This window comes from Halictus rubicundus, chromosome 3 (assembly GCF_050948215.1).
Source record: "Halictus rubicundus isolate RS-2024b chromosome 3, iyHalRubi1_principal, whole genome shotgun sequence".
NCBI lineage: Eukaryota > Metazoa > Arthropoda > Insecta > Hymenoptera > Halictidae > Halictus > Halictus rubicundus.
Genome location: NC_135151.1, coordinates 7,857,179 through 7,874,365, shown reverse-complemented (window position 1 = coordinate 7,874,365; position 17,187 = coordinate 7,857,179). Strand labels below are relative to the sequence as shown.

Here is a 17,187-nt window from a genome sequence, read left to right as displayed (position 1 = left end):
CTCTGGTTAATGTACACATTTTCTTTTTGTATCCTACAAATTTGCAAACGCCAGAAGTACACAGGAGATACCTTACGACAAAAATTGGTGGGTGTAATTTTAAAGATTTGAAAGATTAAAAGAATTTAAGAATATCGACACAGTGAATTCTCGATACATGTCGACAACATGGGTCTTGCCAGCGTTGTGTATCGTCCAAGAGAGACATATTCGAGCCGTGTTATGTTTACAATTCTCGGCGTCCGAGGCCTCTCGAGCTTCGCGACCCTTCACGGGGTATACCCCGCGGTAGTGGGGATAATTCCGCGACGTTTATCATCCGGGCCTTGGCGACGTACATCATTACTTACAGATTTATGAAATTGCTAGAGAAAAAAAATTAATTTCTATTTGGTTCCTGTGACATTTGCAATTAATGCAAACAATTTTTATTTTGCACGAAAGTCTGCAACCTAATAGCACCTTGCCTCGTACATCCTGGCATAATTTAATCTAAATTATTATCATCCTCAGGTGTAAGTTGAATTTTACTTGAAACGTTCCTCTTCGCATTTTGCACACAGGCAAATTCCAGAAATGCAAGATCCGCAGACTATACTGATTAGCCACGGACCAGTGACAGTGTAACAACGAGACGGTCTCATAAATCCCAACAGAGTTGAATCGAAATGAATTTCCTGCCCACAATCGACGAATTATACTTTCAAATCCTCAATAGAATCAATGAAACGGTGTAGAAATTCGTTCGCAGAATTCTCACTCGATCCACGTTCTTCTCATCACTCTCGGCTCTCGAAGGATTAATTAGCGTTCGATAGTTCGTACGGACACGGGAACCAGCATAAATCGTTCGGCAACAATTATTGCGAGCATCGCGGATTTTCCAGTGTCTCGTGAATATTTCGCGAGTCACCGGAAGACTATAAATTCCCGGATACCTGGAAACGCTGTTACGCTCGCGAACGGGGTAAAGGCGAGACCAGGAGATGAAAGGCGAAAGAGAACGACGGCGAAAAGATAAAAAAAAAATTGACAAGCGGCGACGCTCGCGAACGGATTTACGGTTCGTCCCTGAAAACGATCATGTGCGAAACGAAACGGTCGGAGGAGGAGGATGCGTAGGATTAATTCGCGTGTCACGAGGTTACGAATCGCGCAACATTCTACTGTTTCTGTTATGCCGGCCGAACATCACGTGGCGATGCAAATGATTTTAAATTGGCTTGGCGGTGTGCACGCCCGAAATAGCGGGCAATCAGTCGATGACACTGCGCGGGCTCTCTCTCTCTCTCTCTCTCTCTCTCTCTCTATCTATCTATCTCTTTCTCTTTCTAGTGACGGCGAGTTCGACGGATCGGTCATCAGCCAACTCATCCTGCCGCGTGTCGGGTCGTCATCGATCGATGACGAGACCGTGCCTCTTGCCATTGACGACTCGTGGCTACTTTTGCTCGCACGTGCTTCCCTTGCGCTCTCGATCTCGTGAGCAACGTTTCGCTGTATCGATCGATTGTTGTCTTCGTACTCGATTTTTCTAGCCGTCGAACAAGTACAAGAGTGTCACTACTTCGATCGAGTGTGCTCTTCATTCTCGATTCCTCGGTCATTGACGAACCATGGTAGAAGTACGAAAACGTCACTTACCTCTTTCGATTGTCTTTCTATTCCTCCGTTTCCCTGGTTATCGAGGAACATCGATGGAATTGCGGAACGACCTCGATGGATCCGAATTTTGATAGATGTACGGAAGTTTTGTTATCTCAGTCGATTACGATTTTGTGCCTTGACTTGTCCTAGTTACTGGAAAACCTCGATAGAAGTACAGGAGGTCTGCTAACTTGATCGATTCTGATACATGGTTCCTCGATTTTTCTGATTACTGGAGATTTGATAGATGTACGGAAGTTCTGTCATCTCAGTCGATTACGATTTTGTGCCTTGACTTGTCCTAGTTACTGGAAAACCTCGATAGAAGTACAGGAGGTCTGCTAACTTGATCGATTCTGATACATGGTTCCTCGATTTTTCTGATTACTGGAGATTTGATAGATGTACGGAAATCCTGTTATCTCAGTCGATTATAATTTTGTGCCTTGATTTATCCAAGTTACTGGAAAACCTCGATAGAAGTACAGGATAGTCGTAATAAAGTATAGTCGTTTCGCTACTTCAGTTGACTGTGATTCTGCTCCTCGATCTTCCTGGTTAATGAGTAACCTTGATACCGCTACGGAAGTTGAATTTACACGATGATTTTTATTGAAAACCTAAAACAAAGTTAAATAATAGGTTACACAGTGTAGTTATAGATGCCACGGTTCATAACAAATGTATTGTCCGCGAAGATCGTGGGCGTGAATTAACAGCGTGCTACAATTAGTAATAAATGCCAGGTCGGCGATAACGACCATGGTCAAACATAGATAATTGTACCCTAAAACGTGACGATACAATCGCCATCCTTATTATGGCCGTTGTTTGATCGTGACACTGGCAAATCTCTCGTGACGGTAACGTAGCACGATTTTATCCCCGGAAATTTGCTTGTATAAGTGTGCAAAAGATTAACGCGACTGTGGCGACAGACTGGACATAATCTTGCGTCTTTTTGGTCGTATGATGTACAATTCCTTCATTAACTTCATTATACTTCACGTATCCTACTTCGTATACACTGTGAAATTGCTATTAATTGATCGTTACAATCAGAGAAATCTACTGTTGCCATAGCTGCAGTGATTTCTCTATATATGTCGCCAAGACTTGGATGGTAAACTTCGCGGAATTATCCCCACTACCGCGGGGTATGCCCCATGAGGGGTCACGAAGCTCGAGAGGCCTCGGACGTATTGTTGACATATATCGAGAATTCACTGTACTTACAAAGAGGGAAAATACAAAGCGCTATCAGGATTCGTTAGCATAACAGCTTACATCTAGGCTATGAATCATTATGCAAAGTAAAAGCTTTGAGTCTTACTAAACTGAAGTTTAGTAAGAATAGATTTCTCTTCCTAATCATTTTAACAAATTGCGGATAATGTCACGACAGCCTTCAAAACTCTTCTAATATTTTCAATATCTCGTATTTCACCTCTCCGTCCTCACTGTAAATGCATAAAATCTGTGATCTACTTATATTATACGATGCAAAGCCATTCAATTTAAATGGCTACATTCATTGCATACAAAGAGCTCGTTTCCGCGTCGAATAAAAGTAAATGTGTTTTCCATCGAAATTTCGCTCCGCGTTTATGCTGATTTCTATTATACGTCCGTTTAAGCGTCCTCTACGCATCGATCACGCACCCTCGAGCTTTTAACACTAAACCTACCGACACTTCTTGTATACCTATTCCTACCGTGCACGATCAAAGTAACCGGTCCTTGGAAAAAGTTATTGTTAATATAATTGAACGTAGACAATAGTCAATTTTGTTGCTGAATGAATTAGTAGATGAACAACTTCCATAAAATGACGATACAAATTTATTTTTATATAATTTCAAATATATAAAAAATACTGCGATGTTCTCTCCTCGATTTACTAAATTGTACTGTGTCGTCCACCTTTGGATGTATTTGCCATGAAACAGTATTATCAACCAGCCACGTGCGTAACTTGATAGCGTCTCATTCAATAAGACGGCATTCAGTAAGGCATTTATTTTCAGTTGGCCATGCCACATTGAGAGTAGCCTTTCTTTTATAGTGATTGTTTAGATTTAGAAGAGCTATTTAAATACCATATTATCTCATGCGGTCAAATTGACCGGCCGCGGTGGGCAGGACAGGCTACAAATATTTCTTGGAAAAAAAAAAAATAAAACGAGAAATAAATACTGAAATTGTATACATACTTTAAGAGAAAAAAAAGTCGTAAAGATAAATAGCGAAGTTTGAAAAGGTCAAATTGGTAGGTTTAGCGTTAAATATTCCATGATATAAAGATTTAATAACCCTGCTATCGCATCTGTTGATCCCCTACCGTTATTTTCCGGCGATCGATAACTGACCGCTTCTATCAGCTTTCATATACGCGTACGAACTATCGTAAAAGCGAACCGCACCGATGATGATGCGATGGTCGACGTAAAAGCTACGAAACGAAATCGCTGGAATTCCCCGCGAAATCCTTGACCGTGAACAAGGTGCCAGGCGATTCCGCGCGGAATCGATAATGAAATAATTCCTGTAAAGCCGCGAGAAACATATGAAAATAGCTTGTACAACGAGGCTCTGTAAAAATTCGTGGCATGTTACGAAATTTCACCTTTTCGCTAATCCTCAATAACACCGCGAGACAAGCTCCGCTTCGTTGAGCACACGAAAGCGCAATTAGCGATATTTGGAACAATCGTTATCATTTAGTAGATCGTACTATTACGAGGGAACAAAAAATTCATCGTTTGCTTGTATGATTTTATTTACCAAATTCTAGCGACTTTTATGGGGAGTCCCGTCGCTTTTTACGCGTTCGATTCCACTCGAACGCTATAACGGGGCCATTGTGAGAGTTTCAACAATCGTTCGCAACAACGACAGGATTTTTGTGTTTATATTATGCAGGGGCTTGGCGAGGATTTTTATCTCGTTTATCGTGCTATCAAATTTTATTGCCCTCGAAATTTTTGCATTCCCAAATCCCTTCGTAATGGGACAATAAATTGTGAAGATTCACGCGAATGGTCACAGAAACGGTAAAGCCTTTATTTTACGAAAATCATTTCTGCAATCTCTCTGATAATGTTCCGTGTCTACACGAAATTATACTTACAATTTTGAGAAAAGTATACACGTATTCATACACGTATACAAAAATTTTTGTTTAGCTCTAGAAGCAAGCGTAACTTTATTCAACGATGGCTGCAACGGTGCGTTAGAAAAATAATTAATATACTACCAGCACAATGCATAAAAGCTAAAAGGCTAAGGAAGAATAAAATAAAAAAGGCAAAGTGTTGAGAAATCCAAATATACCGTAAGATAACATTTAACAAACATTTAATTGTTGTCATAGCGAAAGATCAAATCTTTATTTTCCCTAGAACTGGGGACTTTGATGTAAAATTTAACTTCCTGGAAAAAAACATGTAAAATATATTTAAAAGTCCTGGTCAAATTGTAAAATGGTAAAATTCCTGGTAAAATTCCTTCGCTTGCAATTTCTGGAATCATCTACTCGCATTATTTAATTTTTCGGAGGATCCAACATCGAAATGGCAGCCCAGGGGAGGATAGAAGGTTCCCAGAGATTAGCTAACAGTCGCAAAAGAAAATCTGGGACATTTCTTTCCATCGTGGGCCGTGCAGTGACGTAGGACGATAAAAATCGCCGCGGGGCCGCGTTGCCTAATATTCCCAGGGATGTATTCCGCGTCCGGGGACTATTTCGAGACTCATTCTCTCTAATGCAAGTCAGACCACACCTCGGCCCGCCTATATGGCGTTCGTCCGTAAATCAGGGACGGGTTAGCCTCGCGGTACGAGCGATCTTTATTTTTTCGTGCCGGAAAACCGACGAGTGATTTATCGAAAGGGGATACACGGCCCCCGGAATTTCTAGGGCTGCGGAAAATATGATAGCGGGGGTGGGACCCGATGATTCCGATGCGATCACGTTCTATTCCTTTCGAAGGAACGCGATTTTTATGAGTCATCGTCTGCATCGATGAGTAATTCGATTGTTCTTAATTCGATTCTTCGATCCGAAATTAGTTCCGTAAGGGGTGGAGTTGAAGAGTCACCGAGAGTCAGAAATTTGATTCCATAAAATGATTTGGTTGAACTGGATCGTAATCTAATGTGTTCCTCTTTATTAAAAGGACTGCAAGTCCTTGAGCTCTCTGTTCTAATCAAAATTGTTTCTCTTTCGTTACAAGGAATAGAAGTCTTTAGGCTTTTTGTTAATCACAATTACAGATATTTCCAATGGAGCATATACAGAGTGTCCCAAAAATGTTGTACTTCCTAGAAAGGGCTGATTCCCTAGGCGATTTGAAGTAAGTTCCCGCGGCTTCGTTAAGGAGTTATTAACGAAAAGCACGGGCCAATCAGAGCGCGGCTACAGCCGACGGATTCCGTCTCGGCCAATGTCAACGCAACGCCATGCTCAGCGGGACCTGCAGCCGCGTTCCGATTGGTCCATGTTTTTTCACTATTAACTCTGGAACGAAGCCGCTTAGAACATTTGCGCAAAGGAGAAAGTTACTTCAAATCACGTCGGTAATCACCCTTTTCAAGGGAGTACAACATCTTTGGGACACCCTATAGATTATTTCAGCAAATTTTAGCGAAAATAAGTTTTTAAGTCAGTACTATGTATGATACTATTTTATTCTCTTACAGAAACGGTATTTCTATCTTTATTTGTTTAATTCGTTTATGTTTGAAACAACATACATATTGTTTTGGAACCAAGATCAAATACAATAAGGTTAATCATTACTAGCAACATGCCTGTTTTAATAACCACGAAGAAAAGTCTTTCGTTGCAAGGAGTTAGTTCTGCGGCATAGGATACAGCAGCATGGATTCAAAATGGCGATTGTCTGCCGTCGAATCGCACGGCAATGTGTCGTGCAAAGTATTGAGCACACGGCACCCGGTGTGAAAAGTTATTGCAAATGAATGATTAGGCTCGGAAATTGATTCTGAACGGGAGACAAGGATTGAAGACGCGAGGGTGCGCCAAAACTTGGAACGACAGCGTCTAATAGAAACGACGCTGAACAAACGGACGTCCTTCTTCACCGTCGTACGATTCGCATTCCTAAATAATTATTGTTTTTTACAGTTTCCTTTCCCCGATGATCTCACACTTTTTTCGGCAGACCCGTACGCAATCCAACGCGACAAAATCTTGCGGCACAGAGTTGCTTGAACCGACGAATTTAGAAATTGCACGTTCGCCAGGAATTTCTTATAGTGTTTGGCAAACAGAATCGATACCGTCGACAGAATCTCCTGCAATTTAGGGGAGTTTACTACTCTTCATGTTGCACCGGTCTGCTCTCCCGGTGTCCTCTCGTTTGTTTTCGCGTATGATGGCGTCGTTCGACCGACGATATTACCGATGATCGTGACGCGGACCTCTTTGCACGTTCAATTGCTGCGACAATGCAGCACAATTGTGTGCATTCTTCGTTCTCTTGAAAGAACCGTAACAATATAACCGTTTTCTCGCTGAAAATGCGATTATCGACTCGACTGCAGTGACAATCGGTTATTTATTTCCTGTCGACTAAACGCGCTCTGTGAGTCACCGAAGTATACTTGGGGTGCGTGTCCATTTCAGAGTAAAACTGTCGCAAGTTACTTCCGAGAGTCAAATTCGTCAGTATCAGCATTTGAGAGTGTTATCGCAGAGTGCTATTGGTTTAGGTGCAGAATAAACCACTGACGAATTTGACTCTCGAAAGTACCGTAATTTCTCTATATATGTCGCCAAGACCTAGATGATAAACGTCGCGGAATTATCCCCACTACCGCGGAGTATACCCCGTGAGGGGCCATGAAGGTCAAGTGACCTCGGACGCTGAAGAGAGTAAACATAACACGGCTCGGGTATGTCTCCTGGACACGTGTCGTTGACACATACCCAGAATTCACTGCAACTCGCGACAGTTTTACTCTCAAATGGACACGCACCCTTATACCGCAGATATTCGAAACAGGAAAGCAGGATTTCGAAAAGTATGGATATTCATTCAATACTTTCTTCACTTGAGGCACTTTGATTTTCAAATATTACTCTTATACACGGTAGTGATGATAAATATTAGTAGTAGGTAGTTCACTTTGTTAGTTCACTTTATTCTTGCAGTTTATTGTTTCTCTTCGTTCTTCTATTCTTTCACTTTGTTGCTTCTCTTCGTTCCTCTACACTTTCACGTTGACGATGGTAAATATTGGGTACAGTGGGTAACACTGTAGGTATTGCTGAAATAGATCATGAAAGACTACAACATACACTACGGTAATCTTATTATTATGTTAATTACATTCTTTCCCTGAAACGTAATCATCCAATTTGAAGATTCAATTCTTCCACCAAGCAATCATGCACCTATGCAAAACGCCAACTAAAAAATGAATCTATCCACTTCAATTTTCTTCTTTCTGCGATAGAAACGGAATCACAACCTGGTCCAATTACCAGATTGACCCTGTACGAACCCTGTTTAGTATCTCAGCTTGATTTCTCAAACGTTACCATCGAATTAAAGCGTTTAATACCTTCCCGAAACACGAACGAGAACTATTTCACTGAACAGTGCGCTTGCTCTTCAACTTCGTTCTATCTCCTATAGATACAACGTTATAACCCGTTACCCTAGGTTCTCCCTGTGTGGACCCTATTTAGTGTCCCGGTTCGATTTCTGAAACCTGATCATTGGGGGAGTGGATTTATTAAATTAAATGTTTTATTAAATCGAATTTCTGAGAAAATATTAATTGAATTTATGGGGGTAAATTTAGTAAAAAACGATTTAAATATACATTTTATAAGTAAATCAATTTTCTAGGGAAATTTTAATAGAAATTATAAAAAATTATTTTCGAATATAAATTTTATTATTAAATTAAATTGGAAATGAATGTTAATTGAAATTATGGGGGTAATTTTGAAAAATTATTTCAATATCAATTTTATTAGTAAGTTAAATTTATAAGAAAATTTTATTGAAATTATGAATATAGAATTTTCAAAAATTAGTTGAATATGAATTCAGTCATTGCAGATAAACCTGCAGGCACAACTGCGTTAACCCTTCGGGAACGACGATGTGTTGTCAGTTTGCTTCCGTATAGTAAACGTTAAACGATGTTACCTATCTTGAAATTCTAGAAAGCGAACAGTAACGCATTAAAACGCATCGTATCTAATAATCGGTCGCCCAGCGACCAATTTGAAAATATTCCTCAGAGTTGATACGACGCAGAGATATCGGATCCGAAGGGTTAAAAGATGAACTTGCCGTTCAATATCGTTCCGTCTGCAATAAGAACAGTATCCCAACCCAGTGACCATGTGCTCGTCCTGTCCAAAACCCTGTTTGGTAGAGATCGGTTCGATCGGAGAACCGCGACGGTCGAATTAGAACGCGGTCTCACGAAAACACGGAACGCGTTCTCGTCGGCGGCATTCGCGGCGATCTCGCGCCGGGTCCGTGCTTTATCGTTATAAACAAATCGTCAAGGCGTGGACTATCGTACTATGAAATACGCGAGTGGTGCACGTTAGACGGGGTGCTGGCCAGAAAGCGGCGTCGGTATTTGGCAAACGATGACAACGTCGTCGACACCACCTCCGGTTTGTCTGCGGTCCCAGGTACCCTAGACCGCAGCCTCTGCCTCTTCCTCGGTCTGGTCCATCCTCGTCTCCGGTCCTCTTACCGTCCATCTTGACTCGGTCTCTCTCTCTCTCCCTCTCTCTACCACTGAATCCGCCCTCACTCTCTGTCCCTCTCGACGTCTCCGTTTCCCTCTTTCTCTGTGTCTCGTGGTTCTCTCGCTTTTCTGTCTATCGCGCGGCTCCTCTCTTCGCGTAAGAGAGCCACCGTGAGGAGAGAAGGGGCAAAGACGCTTTTAGACACGGAGCGTCCACGAGCGTCGCGACGCCTTGAGAAGCAGTAGTCGCGTACCTTAGGCAGCTTCCACCTTGCCGGCTCGCGAAGCCTGAACGTAACGTGATTCTCGTCCGCGAATCCGTGTTGTCCTCATCAACTTCCATCGTCGACGCGGACCTGAACCTGCGTGCGTCGTCACCTGGAACCACGGACAAGGACACCAAAGGAGCATCATCACCCACGGTGAACCTCGGAGAACGTGGCCCGCCAAGCTGGGCGGATAACTTCTAGTTGGACGAGTTAAATTTGGGTCGAGGCTTTTGGACTCGCCTCTGGAACACTCTGCGCTCGTTTCTAGCCGATCGATTCTTACGCTCGATCTTCTCTTCTGCGCTCTACCACCATCGAAAGATCGAAACGTATCTTGTGTCTTGTGGTCCGAGAGACACCGTGGTCAGCTGAGAATCGCAGGTCGGCCGGATCCGCGAAATCTAAATTAATCTGGAGCCCGTTGTTGAAGTTCGGACCGACGCGGGCCTGCTGGTCGCCGGCGTAAAAAAGCGCGTAAAGTCTCGTTCAACGAGGAACAAAAATAAGCGTGATACGGGGAACCGAGAGGCGGATCAGTTTCCCAGCGGAGGGATTGAGCGTTGGAGCTACCCAGAACAGAACAAGTGGCTGTCCTGCTGTCTCGATCCTCTAGAGAACACCCCTCTCCCAGAGCTTCGCTCAGAGGTACCCAAGAAGAGGACAAGTAGCTGTCTACCTATCTTCATCCTACACAGAACTTCGTCCTTCTCCCTTCGTTGACCCAGCCACATTCAAACCTGGCTCCCTTCAAGACTCTACTGGGTCGTCAGTCCACCGGTCAACGGATCTCGAGGGAAAAAAGCGCTGCGGCCGTCGTCGATCTTGAAGAGAAGACCACGTCGACTATCCATCATCCGGGAGCATCTAGGCTCGATTTTCTTGGCAAAATTAATCTGTCGGTCACTGCGGTAGGATATAGTGTTGCGAGTGTATAGTGTGATCCCTTCGTCTCTTCTTCAGGATCGCGAGTGAGAGTCTCATTCGGTGATGGTCTAGACGACGTTGTCGATCTTGAAGAGGCGGACACCGATCATCTGGAAGCAACTGGTCTCGATCCTCGTGGCGATTCTGATCTGTCAGTCACTGTGGTAGGCCAGGATACAGTGTCGATAGTGTGTAGTGCGGTCTGATCGAGGATCCTGTCGAGGTTCTTCTTCAGGATCGCGAGTGATAGCCCCATTCGGTGATGATCTAGCGCTGGCCGAGAGGTGTGACGACTGTCCGGGTCGTCTTGTCGGTCGTTGATCGTGTCCGAACGGTGAGAACGATTCCGCGAAAGTGGTTCGCGTGGCGAAGAAGGAGAAGGACGCGACGATGGCGGAGCGTCCTGGCGGCAGACGACGCTCGCGTCGCGACAGCGTGGACACAGGCGCCTCCGCCAGGGTCACGCCGCCCTCCTCCAAGGACCGGAGGACCAAACGGTCCACCAAGCCCATCAAGGAACGATGGCTGCTGACCAGGAAGACTTGGAGGTACATGGCGGACGCTGGACGACGCTTGATTCCCGATGGCACGCATAACCGACCGGAGGACATACCAAAAATTGAACAGTACTTCCAAGAAGTCTGTCAAAAAGAGCCAAGGTTCCTTCTCTGGAGGAAAGCTTCCTACCCAGGGACATTAGGGTTCAGGGCCCAGAGACGGAGGAGGCAGATCAAAGGAGGCAGCTGCAGGACCAAGGCGAGTTCAGCGGACGAAGCTGATGATCTTAGGGGACCTCCGCAGTCCTTCGTTCTTCAGGCTACCACTACGGGAAAGTTTGATTTGGCAAAGGCGAAAAGGGAGTGGCTACTAGCGACAGAAGGTGGTAGCACGCCATCTAGTCCTGTGGAGCGCAGGAAGTTCCAGCAGGAGGATTCTGAGGCTAAGGCCTTGGCTGATATGCTGCAGAAGTACCTGAATATGCAGAGCGACGTCGCTGGAACGACGAAGCCGGGTGGAAGGTCAGAGACGAGTGGTCAGGTGGATGGAAAGGATGCGTTTGATTATCAGAGTCTAATAGATAGACTCCAGCAGCATTTGGACATGATGCTCGCGCAGTCTAGGTTGGAGGACTTGTCTGTTCGGCAGTCTTCTAAAGATAAGGATAAAGATAAGGATAGGGACTCGTCGAAGGTTCCGAAGTCCATGCAGCCTTACCAGGGTGATTATGTGCATAAGTCCTTGATGGATACTATCGGCCGGTACTATAGCAAGTCTGGAAACAGGCAGCATGTGATTACAGACATTCTAACTGATCGGAAGTTGTTAGAAAAATTATACTTCGACCTGAGGTGCACCAGGGGGTTCAGAGGTCCTCGCGCGACAGGTGCGTACACTTCACCTTCGTCTCGATGGTGGACTCATCAGCGCACCAGAGTTCCTACGAAAGATGAGGATTGGTTGTCTACCTGGAGGGACCCTACTTCTCCACCTCCATTGATAGCTGTTCAAGAACCTAGCACGGACCGTGGCCCCATAGAGGATGGTGTGCAAACCGATCCTGTTCCGCGTGAAGTGTTGGACGCCATACTGTTAGAAAAAGAGAAGGAAGAGGCTCTGCAGGAGAAGCCGGCGCAAAAAGCCACCGGCAGAAGACGCAGCAGCGTGGACAACGACGACGTCTCGCCATCCGTTAGCGACACTATCAAAAGGTACCTTCGTATGGCCAGGAAGAAGTCCATGGACGCCGACAAGGTGGATAGATTTAAACGCGTGAACTACGACCGCAATTTAAGGAATATTAAAGCTAAGGGAGAGATCACGAAGTTGAGCGACGACGACGGTAATAGTAAGGGATGTCAGACCGAGGACAATTGGGCGATTAATTATAGGGAAATGTCGTCCATGGAGAATCCTTCGGAGAATCTGTCGGACGTTGATACGACCGGCTCGCCACCGAGTCGTAACGCGAGTTCGAGGAGCAGCATAGACGGTGGCCTCGGTTCCGAAGAACCATTGACCCCCAAGCATCACCACCACCAGTCCTTCCTCTCCCATCTCCTTCACGGTTCCAACGCGCACAAGGACAAGCCGCACTCGGCACCTGGTTCGCCGGCACTCACCTCCTCGTCGACAAATTCCGCAGGTGGCACAGCGATGCAGAAGAGCAAGTCCTCGAGCAGCGTGGTGCATCACGGCAGTCGACTGGTCGCCAAGAAGATATGGCGGTCCCGGAGCAAGAGCACCTCGAGGGCCTCCAATCAACCCTCCGTCTGGACACCGCAAGTAAGTCCTCGTCTGCTTATGTGTGCGTGTGTGTGTGCGCGCGCGTGTGTCTTGCCCCATTTTCTCACCCACGCTTTTCTCTCTCGCTGAATCTTTGCTTGCGTTTGAAACCTACATACTTCTGCACCCTTCATCCTGCATACTTCTGACTCGTTTGCATAGTGAGAAAAGAGCTACTTATGACTACAGTCAGTTCCAATTCAAAATGGCATTACCCCCAGCACTACGATTTATTTGACAGGTTGCAGTGATTGGAGAACTTGTTTGTAGTTCATCATTTCCTAGAAGTAGAAAAACATTTAATATCTACGAAGAAGATTTATTTTTTAAGAAATTGTTTGTTCAACTTTACTGGTTAAAATCCATAATTTCATAAGCAACAATGTAATAATAATTCTAATGAGTACATTTTTGAAAATGTTTAGCTAGAAGGACTCGCAAGGTAAATCGACTCGGGTGATCGTTGTTTATCGAGTTGTCAAACACCTTCGCGTTTTCGGGACTAATGTGGGAATTGTGGAAGTGAAATGATTGTTGAGACGTGATTTTTGTTTGTTTTAAGCGAATTTTATTTACGGTTCGTGAACGAAACAAGAACGAACCGCGCGCGCGCTATACATAGAGTTTTCCCTTGCCAAAACACATCTACGAATAATTTGCTTAAACCACCTGTCGCCGCATAGCCGGGAGTGTCCGCCTCGTTATGAGAAAGAAAACGAATTAATGATGTCGCTATTAAGGTCCACCGCGAAAATAGAGTGTTGCTATTAATAACGACGCTAATCCGGCCGTTTTCTTAATAATACCCGCGGATTAATATTTCATATTACCATTGTGCGGTTCGTATCCTCGAACAATGGGAAATAGTGGCGTGACAAAGGATCGCGTTGGAGACCTTCGGGTTTTCGTAAATTAGGCAGTACGACTTGAAACGTACGTTCATTAACGTTCACTCGTTCGTCGCGAATTACCGTTCAAAGTTAAACGAAGGTCGTACTCGCCTGAGAAAAGTAAAAAATGTTATTTTACAATATACTTTGAAGAAGTCAATTATACAAGTTGGAAAATATACTTTGGCGATAGTGGAAAATGATAGTTTATTTGTCCACTGAAAACCATATAAAAAGAAGTTTACATGTACTAGGAAAGAACATGAAATTGGAGTCAAGAGGTACACACTGTTATTACACCTCCTCGCTTTAACACGAACGAACTGTCAAAGCAAAAAATTATTGCTCTCCAAATGTTATGACTAAGTGATTTCGTTCCAGAGCATGGATCCCGCGGTTCCAAGGTCAACACAGTGTCCGAAACTAAATGATATATTTCTGTTAGCGTATCGTTGTAGCAAACAAACTCTATCATACTCGATTACACTTCAACATACGACTACAGTCGAGGTCGTGTATAGATAACCACGAAAAGATATTACACAGTTCCACACAACAATGTAACCACACGAAGGCAGGTGTACCATGTCATAAAAAAAAAAAACATCAACCTTGACCTTGAACTTCTAAACAGCGAATTCTCAAAGAGTAAGTCTTCGAAGTGCAAGCCCTCGATCACGTCGAATCGTGCTGGATCCTTCTCTATGAATTTTAGTCTTCAGCTTTGTCGCTTGACACTAAATCTTGGCACGTGATGGTGGACACGAAAAATTGCTGCTACCAAGCCTAATATAAAATTAGTCATCTTCTGAACGACGCAGAATCAACTACAGATACGTGAACGATACAACAATGACCAAGCAAAACCAAAAAAAAAAAAAAAATGTTCACGCACGGTAGGGAAATCGTGTTCGCCTTCAATTTCTGCAAATCCACCACAAATGTCCCGGGAACACAGTTCCTCCGGTGCCTCGGCATCGGCGAGTGTTGACGTACGTTGTACACGGTGCACACCGGCTATACACAATATTCGATCTAAATCGGTAATCCAAACGTCACGCAATCTCTTTGAAATATCCAAGCCATGACACCTTTTCGGTTTTCTTCTTCTTGTTTCCTCGGGGCGTCGTGTGCAGCCTCTCGGCTCCCGATCCGCTCGCCTCTTCGCCTTCCCGGCTTCTTCGTGGATCTATCTCATCGGTTCGACAGTCGGTCTATTTTTCTTTCCACCTCCCCTTTCTCCTCTTCTTCGGTGCCCACCCCCGTTCGCGAAGCCACCGTTTAATATCTGGCCCGTGTGACCGAGTATGCCGCGGCGCGGCGCGATGTGAAACGAGAAAAAGAAGAAGAATAAGAACCGAGAATAAGAAGAAGAGGCTCGACCTTGCCAACGGCGATCTCGTTAAGTGGTAAGCGCGATAACCAATTTAGGGCCTCGGAATTTCGCTGGCGCCGCCAGAAATAGTCAGCCAACGGTGGTGTGTATAAACTATACTTAACCCCTGCGCTACCACTACTACGTGCACCGACACACACCCGGAGTTTTCGACTAACAGCCGCTGTGCAGTTAGGTGCGCGCACCGGTGGTCGTGAGATCCCCTAAACCCTAGTCCTACTGTCGTCTTCTTGGCTTACAAATTAGGTGATGTTGCATAAACGTGTTAATCACTGAGAGTATGCTAAAACTTCTGTTCGGGCAGCTTGAGGTCCTGGAAAAGAATCTTTCACCATTTTGTGACGTTCAGAGTGGTACAGAGTCGTTGCGCCATGTTCTCGAGAATCACAATTCATTGTTGTCGTACAGATGTCTTCAAACGAGTCTTGATCAATTGTTGGCAGTTCTGTTCTAGCTGTCTGAGGTCCTGGAAGAGGACATTTTACCATTTTGTGACGTTTAGAGTAGTACACAGTTGTTGCGCCATGTTTTCGAGAATCTCAATTCATTGTTGTCGTACAGATGTCTTCAAACGAGTCTTGATCAATTATTGGGAGTTCTGTTCTAGCTGTCTGAGGTTATGGAAGAGGACATTTTACCATTTTGTAACGTTTACAGTAGTACACAGTTGTTGCGCCATATTTTCGAGAATGTCAATTCATTGTTGTCGTACAGATGTCTTCAAATGAGTCTTGATCAATTATTGGGAGTTCTGTTCTAACTGTCTGAGATCCTGTAAGAGGACATTTCACCATTTTGTGACGTTCAGAATGGGACACTTGCGATTAGCACAGATTGGTTGCAATTCCTGATCGTTGTGTCATGTTCCTGAGAACCTAAATTCGTTGTTGTTGTTGTTGTTGTACAGACATCTTGAAATGAGTCTTGATAAATTGTTGGAAGTTCTATTCTAGCTGATCGATGTTCCGTAAGAGGATGAACGACGAAAATAATTGGAGATTGTAGAGGCTCTTATTAGAAGAACAGGAGCATGAGCTTTGATCCTTTGAACCGTGTTACATTTCTTGCACAGTTTGTTGTCCTACGATGAGAGAATGAAACACAAAAATATACTCGAAGACGAAGACCATTAGAAACAAACCGATCCGACATTTGGGATTCATTACTCGGTTGTATACAGTTTCTGACATTGTAGGGATTGCGAATCCGATCTGTCAACGACACCTGCACAATGCAACTAGCATCTTGACACAATCAAGCGTAAGTCGAAATAGTTTACGATAGAAATATTGGTTTTGAGTGCAGTTGCTATTTTAAATGCTCGCGTTCCAATTCTACAGAAATTGGTACTCCAGCGCGTTTATCTTGCACTGCATTTATTTATTTCTTTCGCTCTGCAAAATTAGCCACTTGCAGAAATCTATGCTTCTTCTTATTACATATTGTTCTACTTAATATTCTTGATACTTGTCCGATCAATTCTGGAATAACCTATATACTCAGTGCTCTGTTACTTTGAAACACGATCTTCCCTCTGCAAAATTAATTATTTGCAGAAATCTGTGTTCCATCTTCTAAAAAAACATTGTTCTATGACTTTGTCTGGATACCATTACCATTTACATTTTTACCATCGTTCCGTGTTGCTTTTCTATTATCGGGACTTGCCCGTTCAATTTTATAACATCTTGTATAATAATTAGATTTTATGCATTTATGACAAGAATGAGTAGTTGCAATTTGAAGCAACGAAGAGATTAAAAATATTTAAGGATATTAACGTATCGGTGTCAGCTTGTTAACATTATTAAAAGAAGAAAGGAATTTTTACTTGGCCCCTGTTACTTGTTAACGAGGCAAACAGTTTTTATTTCGCACAAATATCCGCAGTTTAATAATAATTAACAGCGAGTTCTCGGAAGGAAGATATCAACGCGGCAATTCCCATTTCTAATTCCAGAACTATATCTCGCTGGTTTCCCAATCAGTATGATAACAAGGGTGGTGGTCTAGACTAATTGCGACGATAAAG

General features: G+C 43.8%; 1 protein-coding gene across 1 annotated transcript in view; it reads left to right on the top strand.

Annotated features, from left to right (window-relative positions):
- Positions 1–10,761: 10,761 nt before the first annotated feature.
- The window catches only part of Rhogap102a (Rho GTPase activating protein at 102A), a 30,623-nt gene continuing 24,197 nt past the window's right edge, over positions 10,762–17,187 (top strand). Inside the window, exon 1 of the mRNA XM_076785170.1 lies at positions 10,762–12,869. Within this exon, the coding sequence (XP_076641285.1) occupies positions 10,977–12,869 (1,893 nt within the window). The 5' untranslated portion in view covers positions 10,762–10,976. The remainder of the gene's footprint in view (positions 12,870–17,187) is intronic.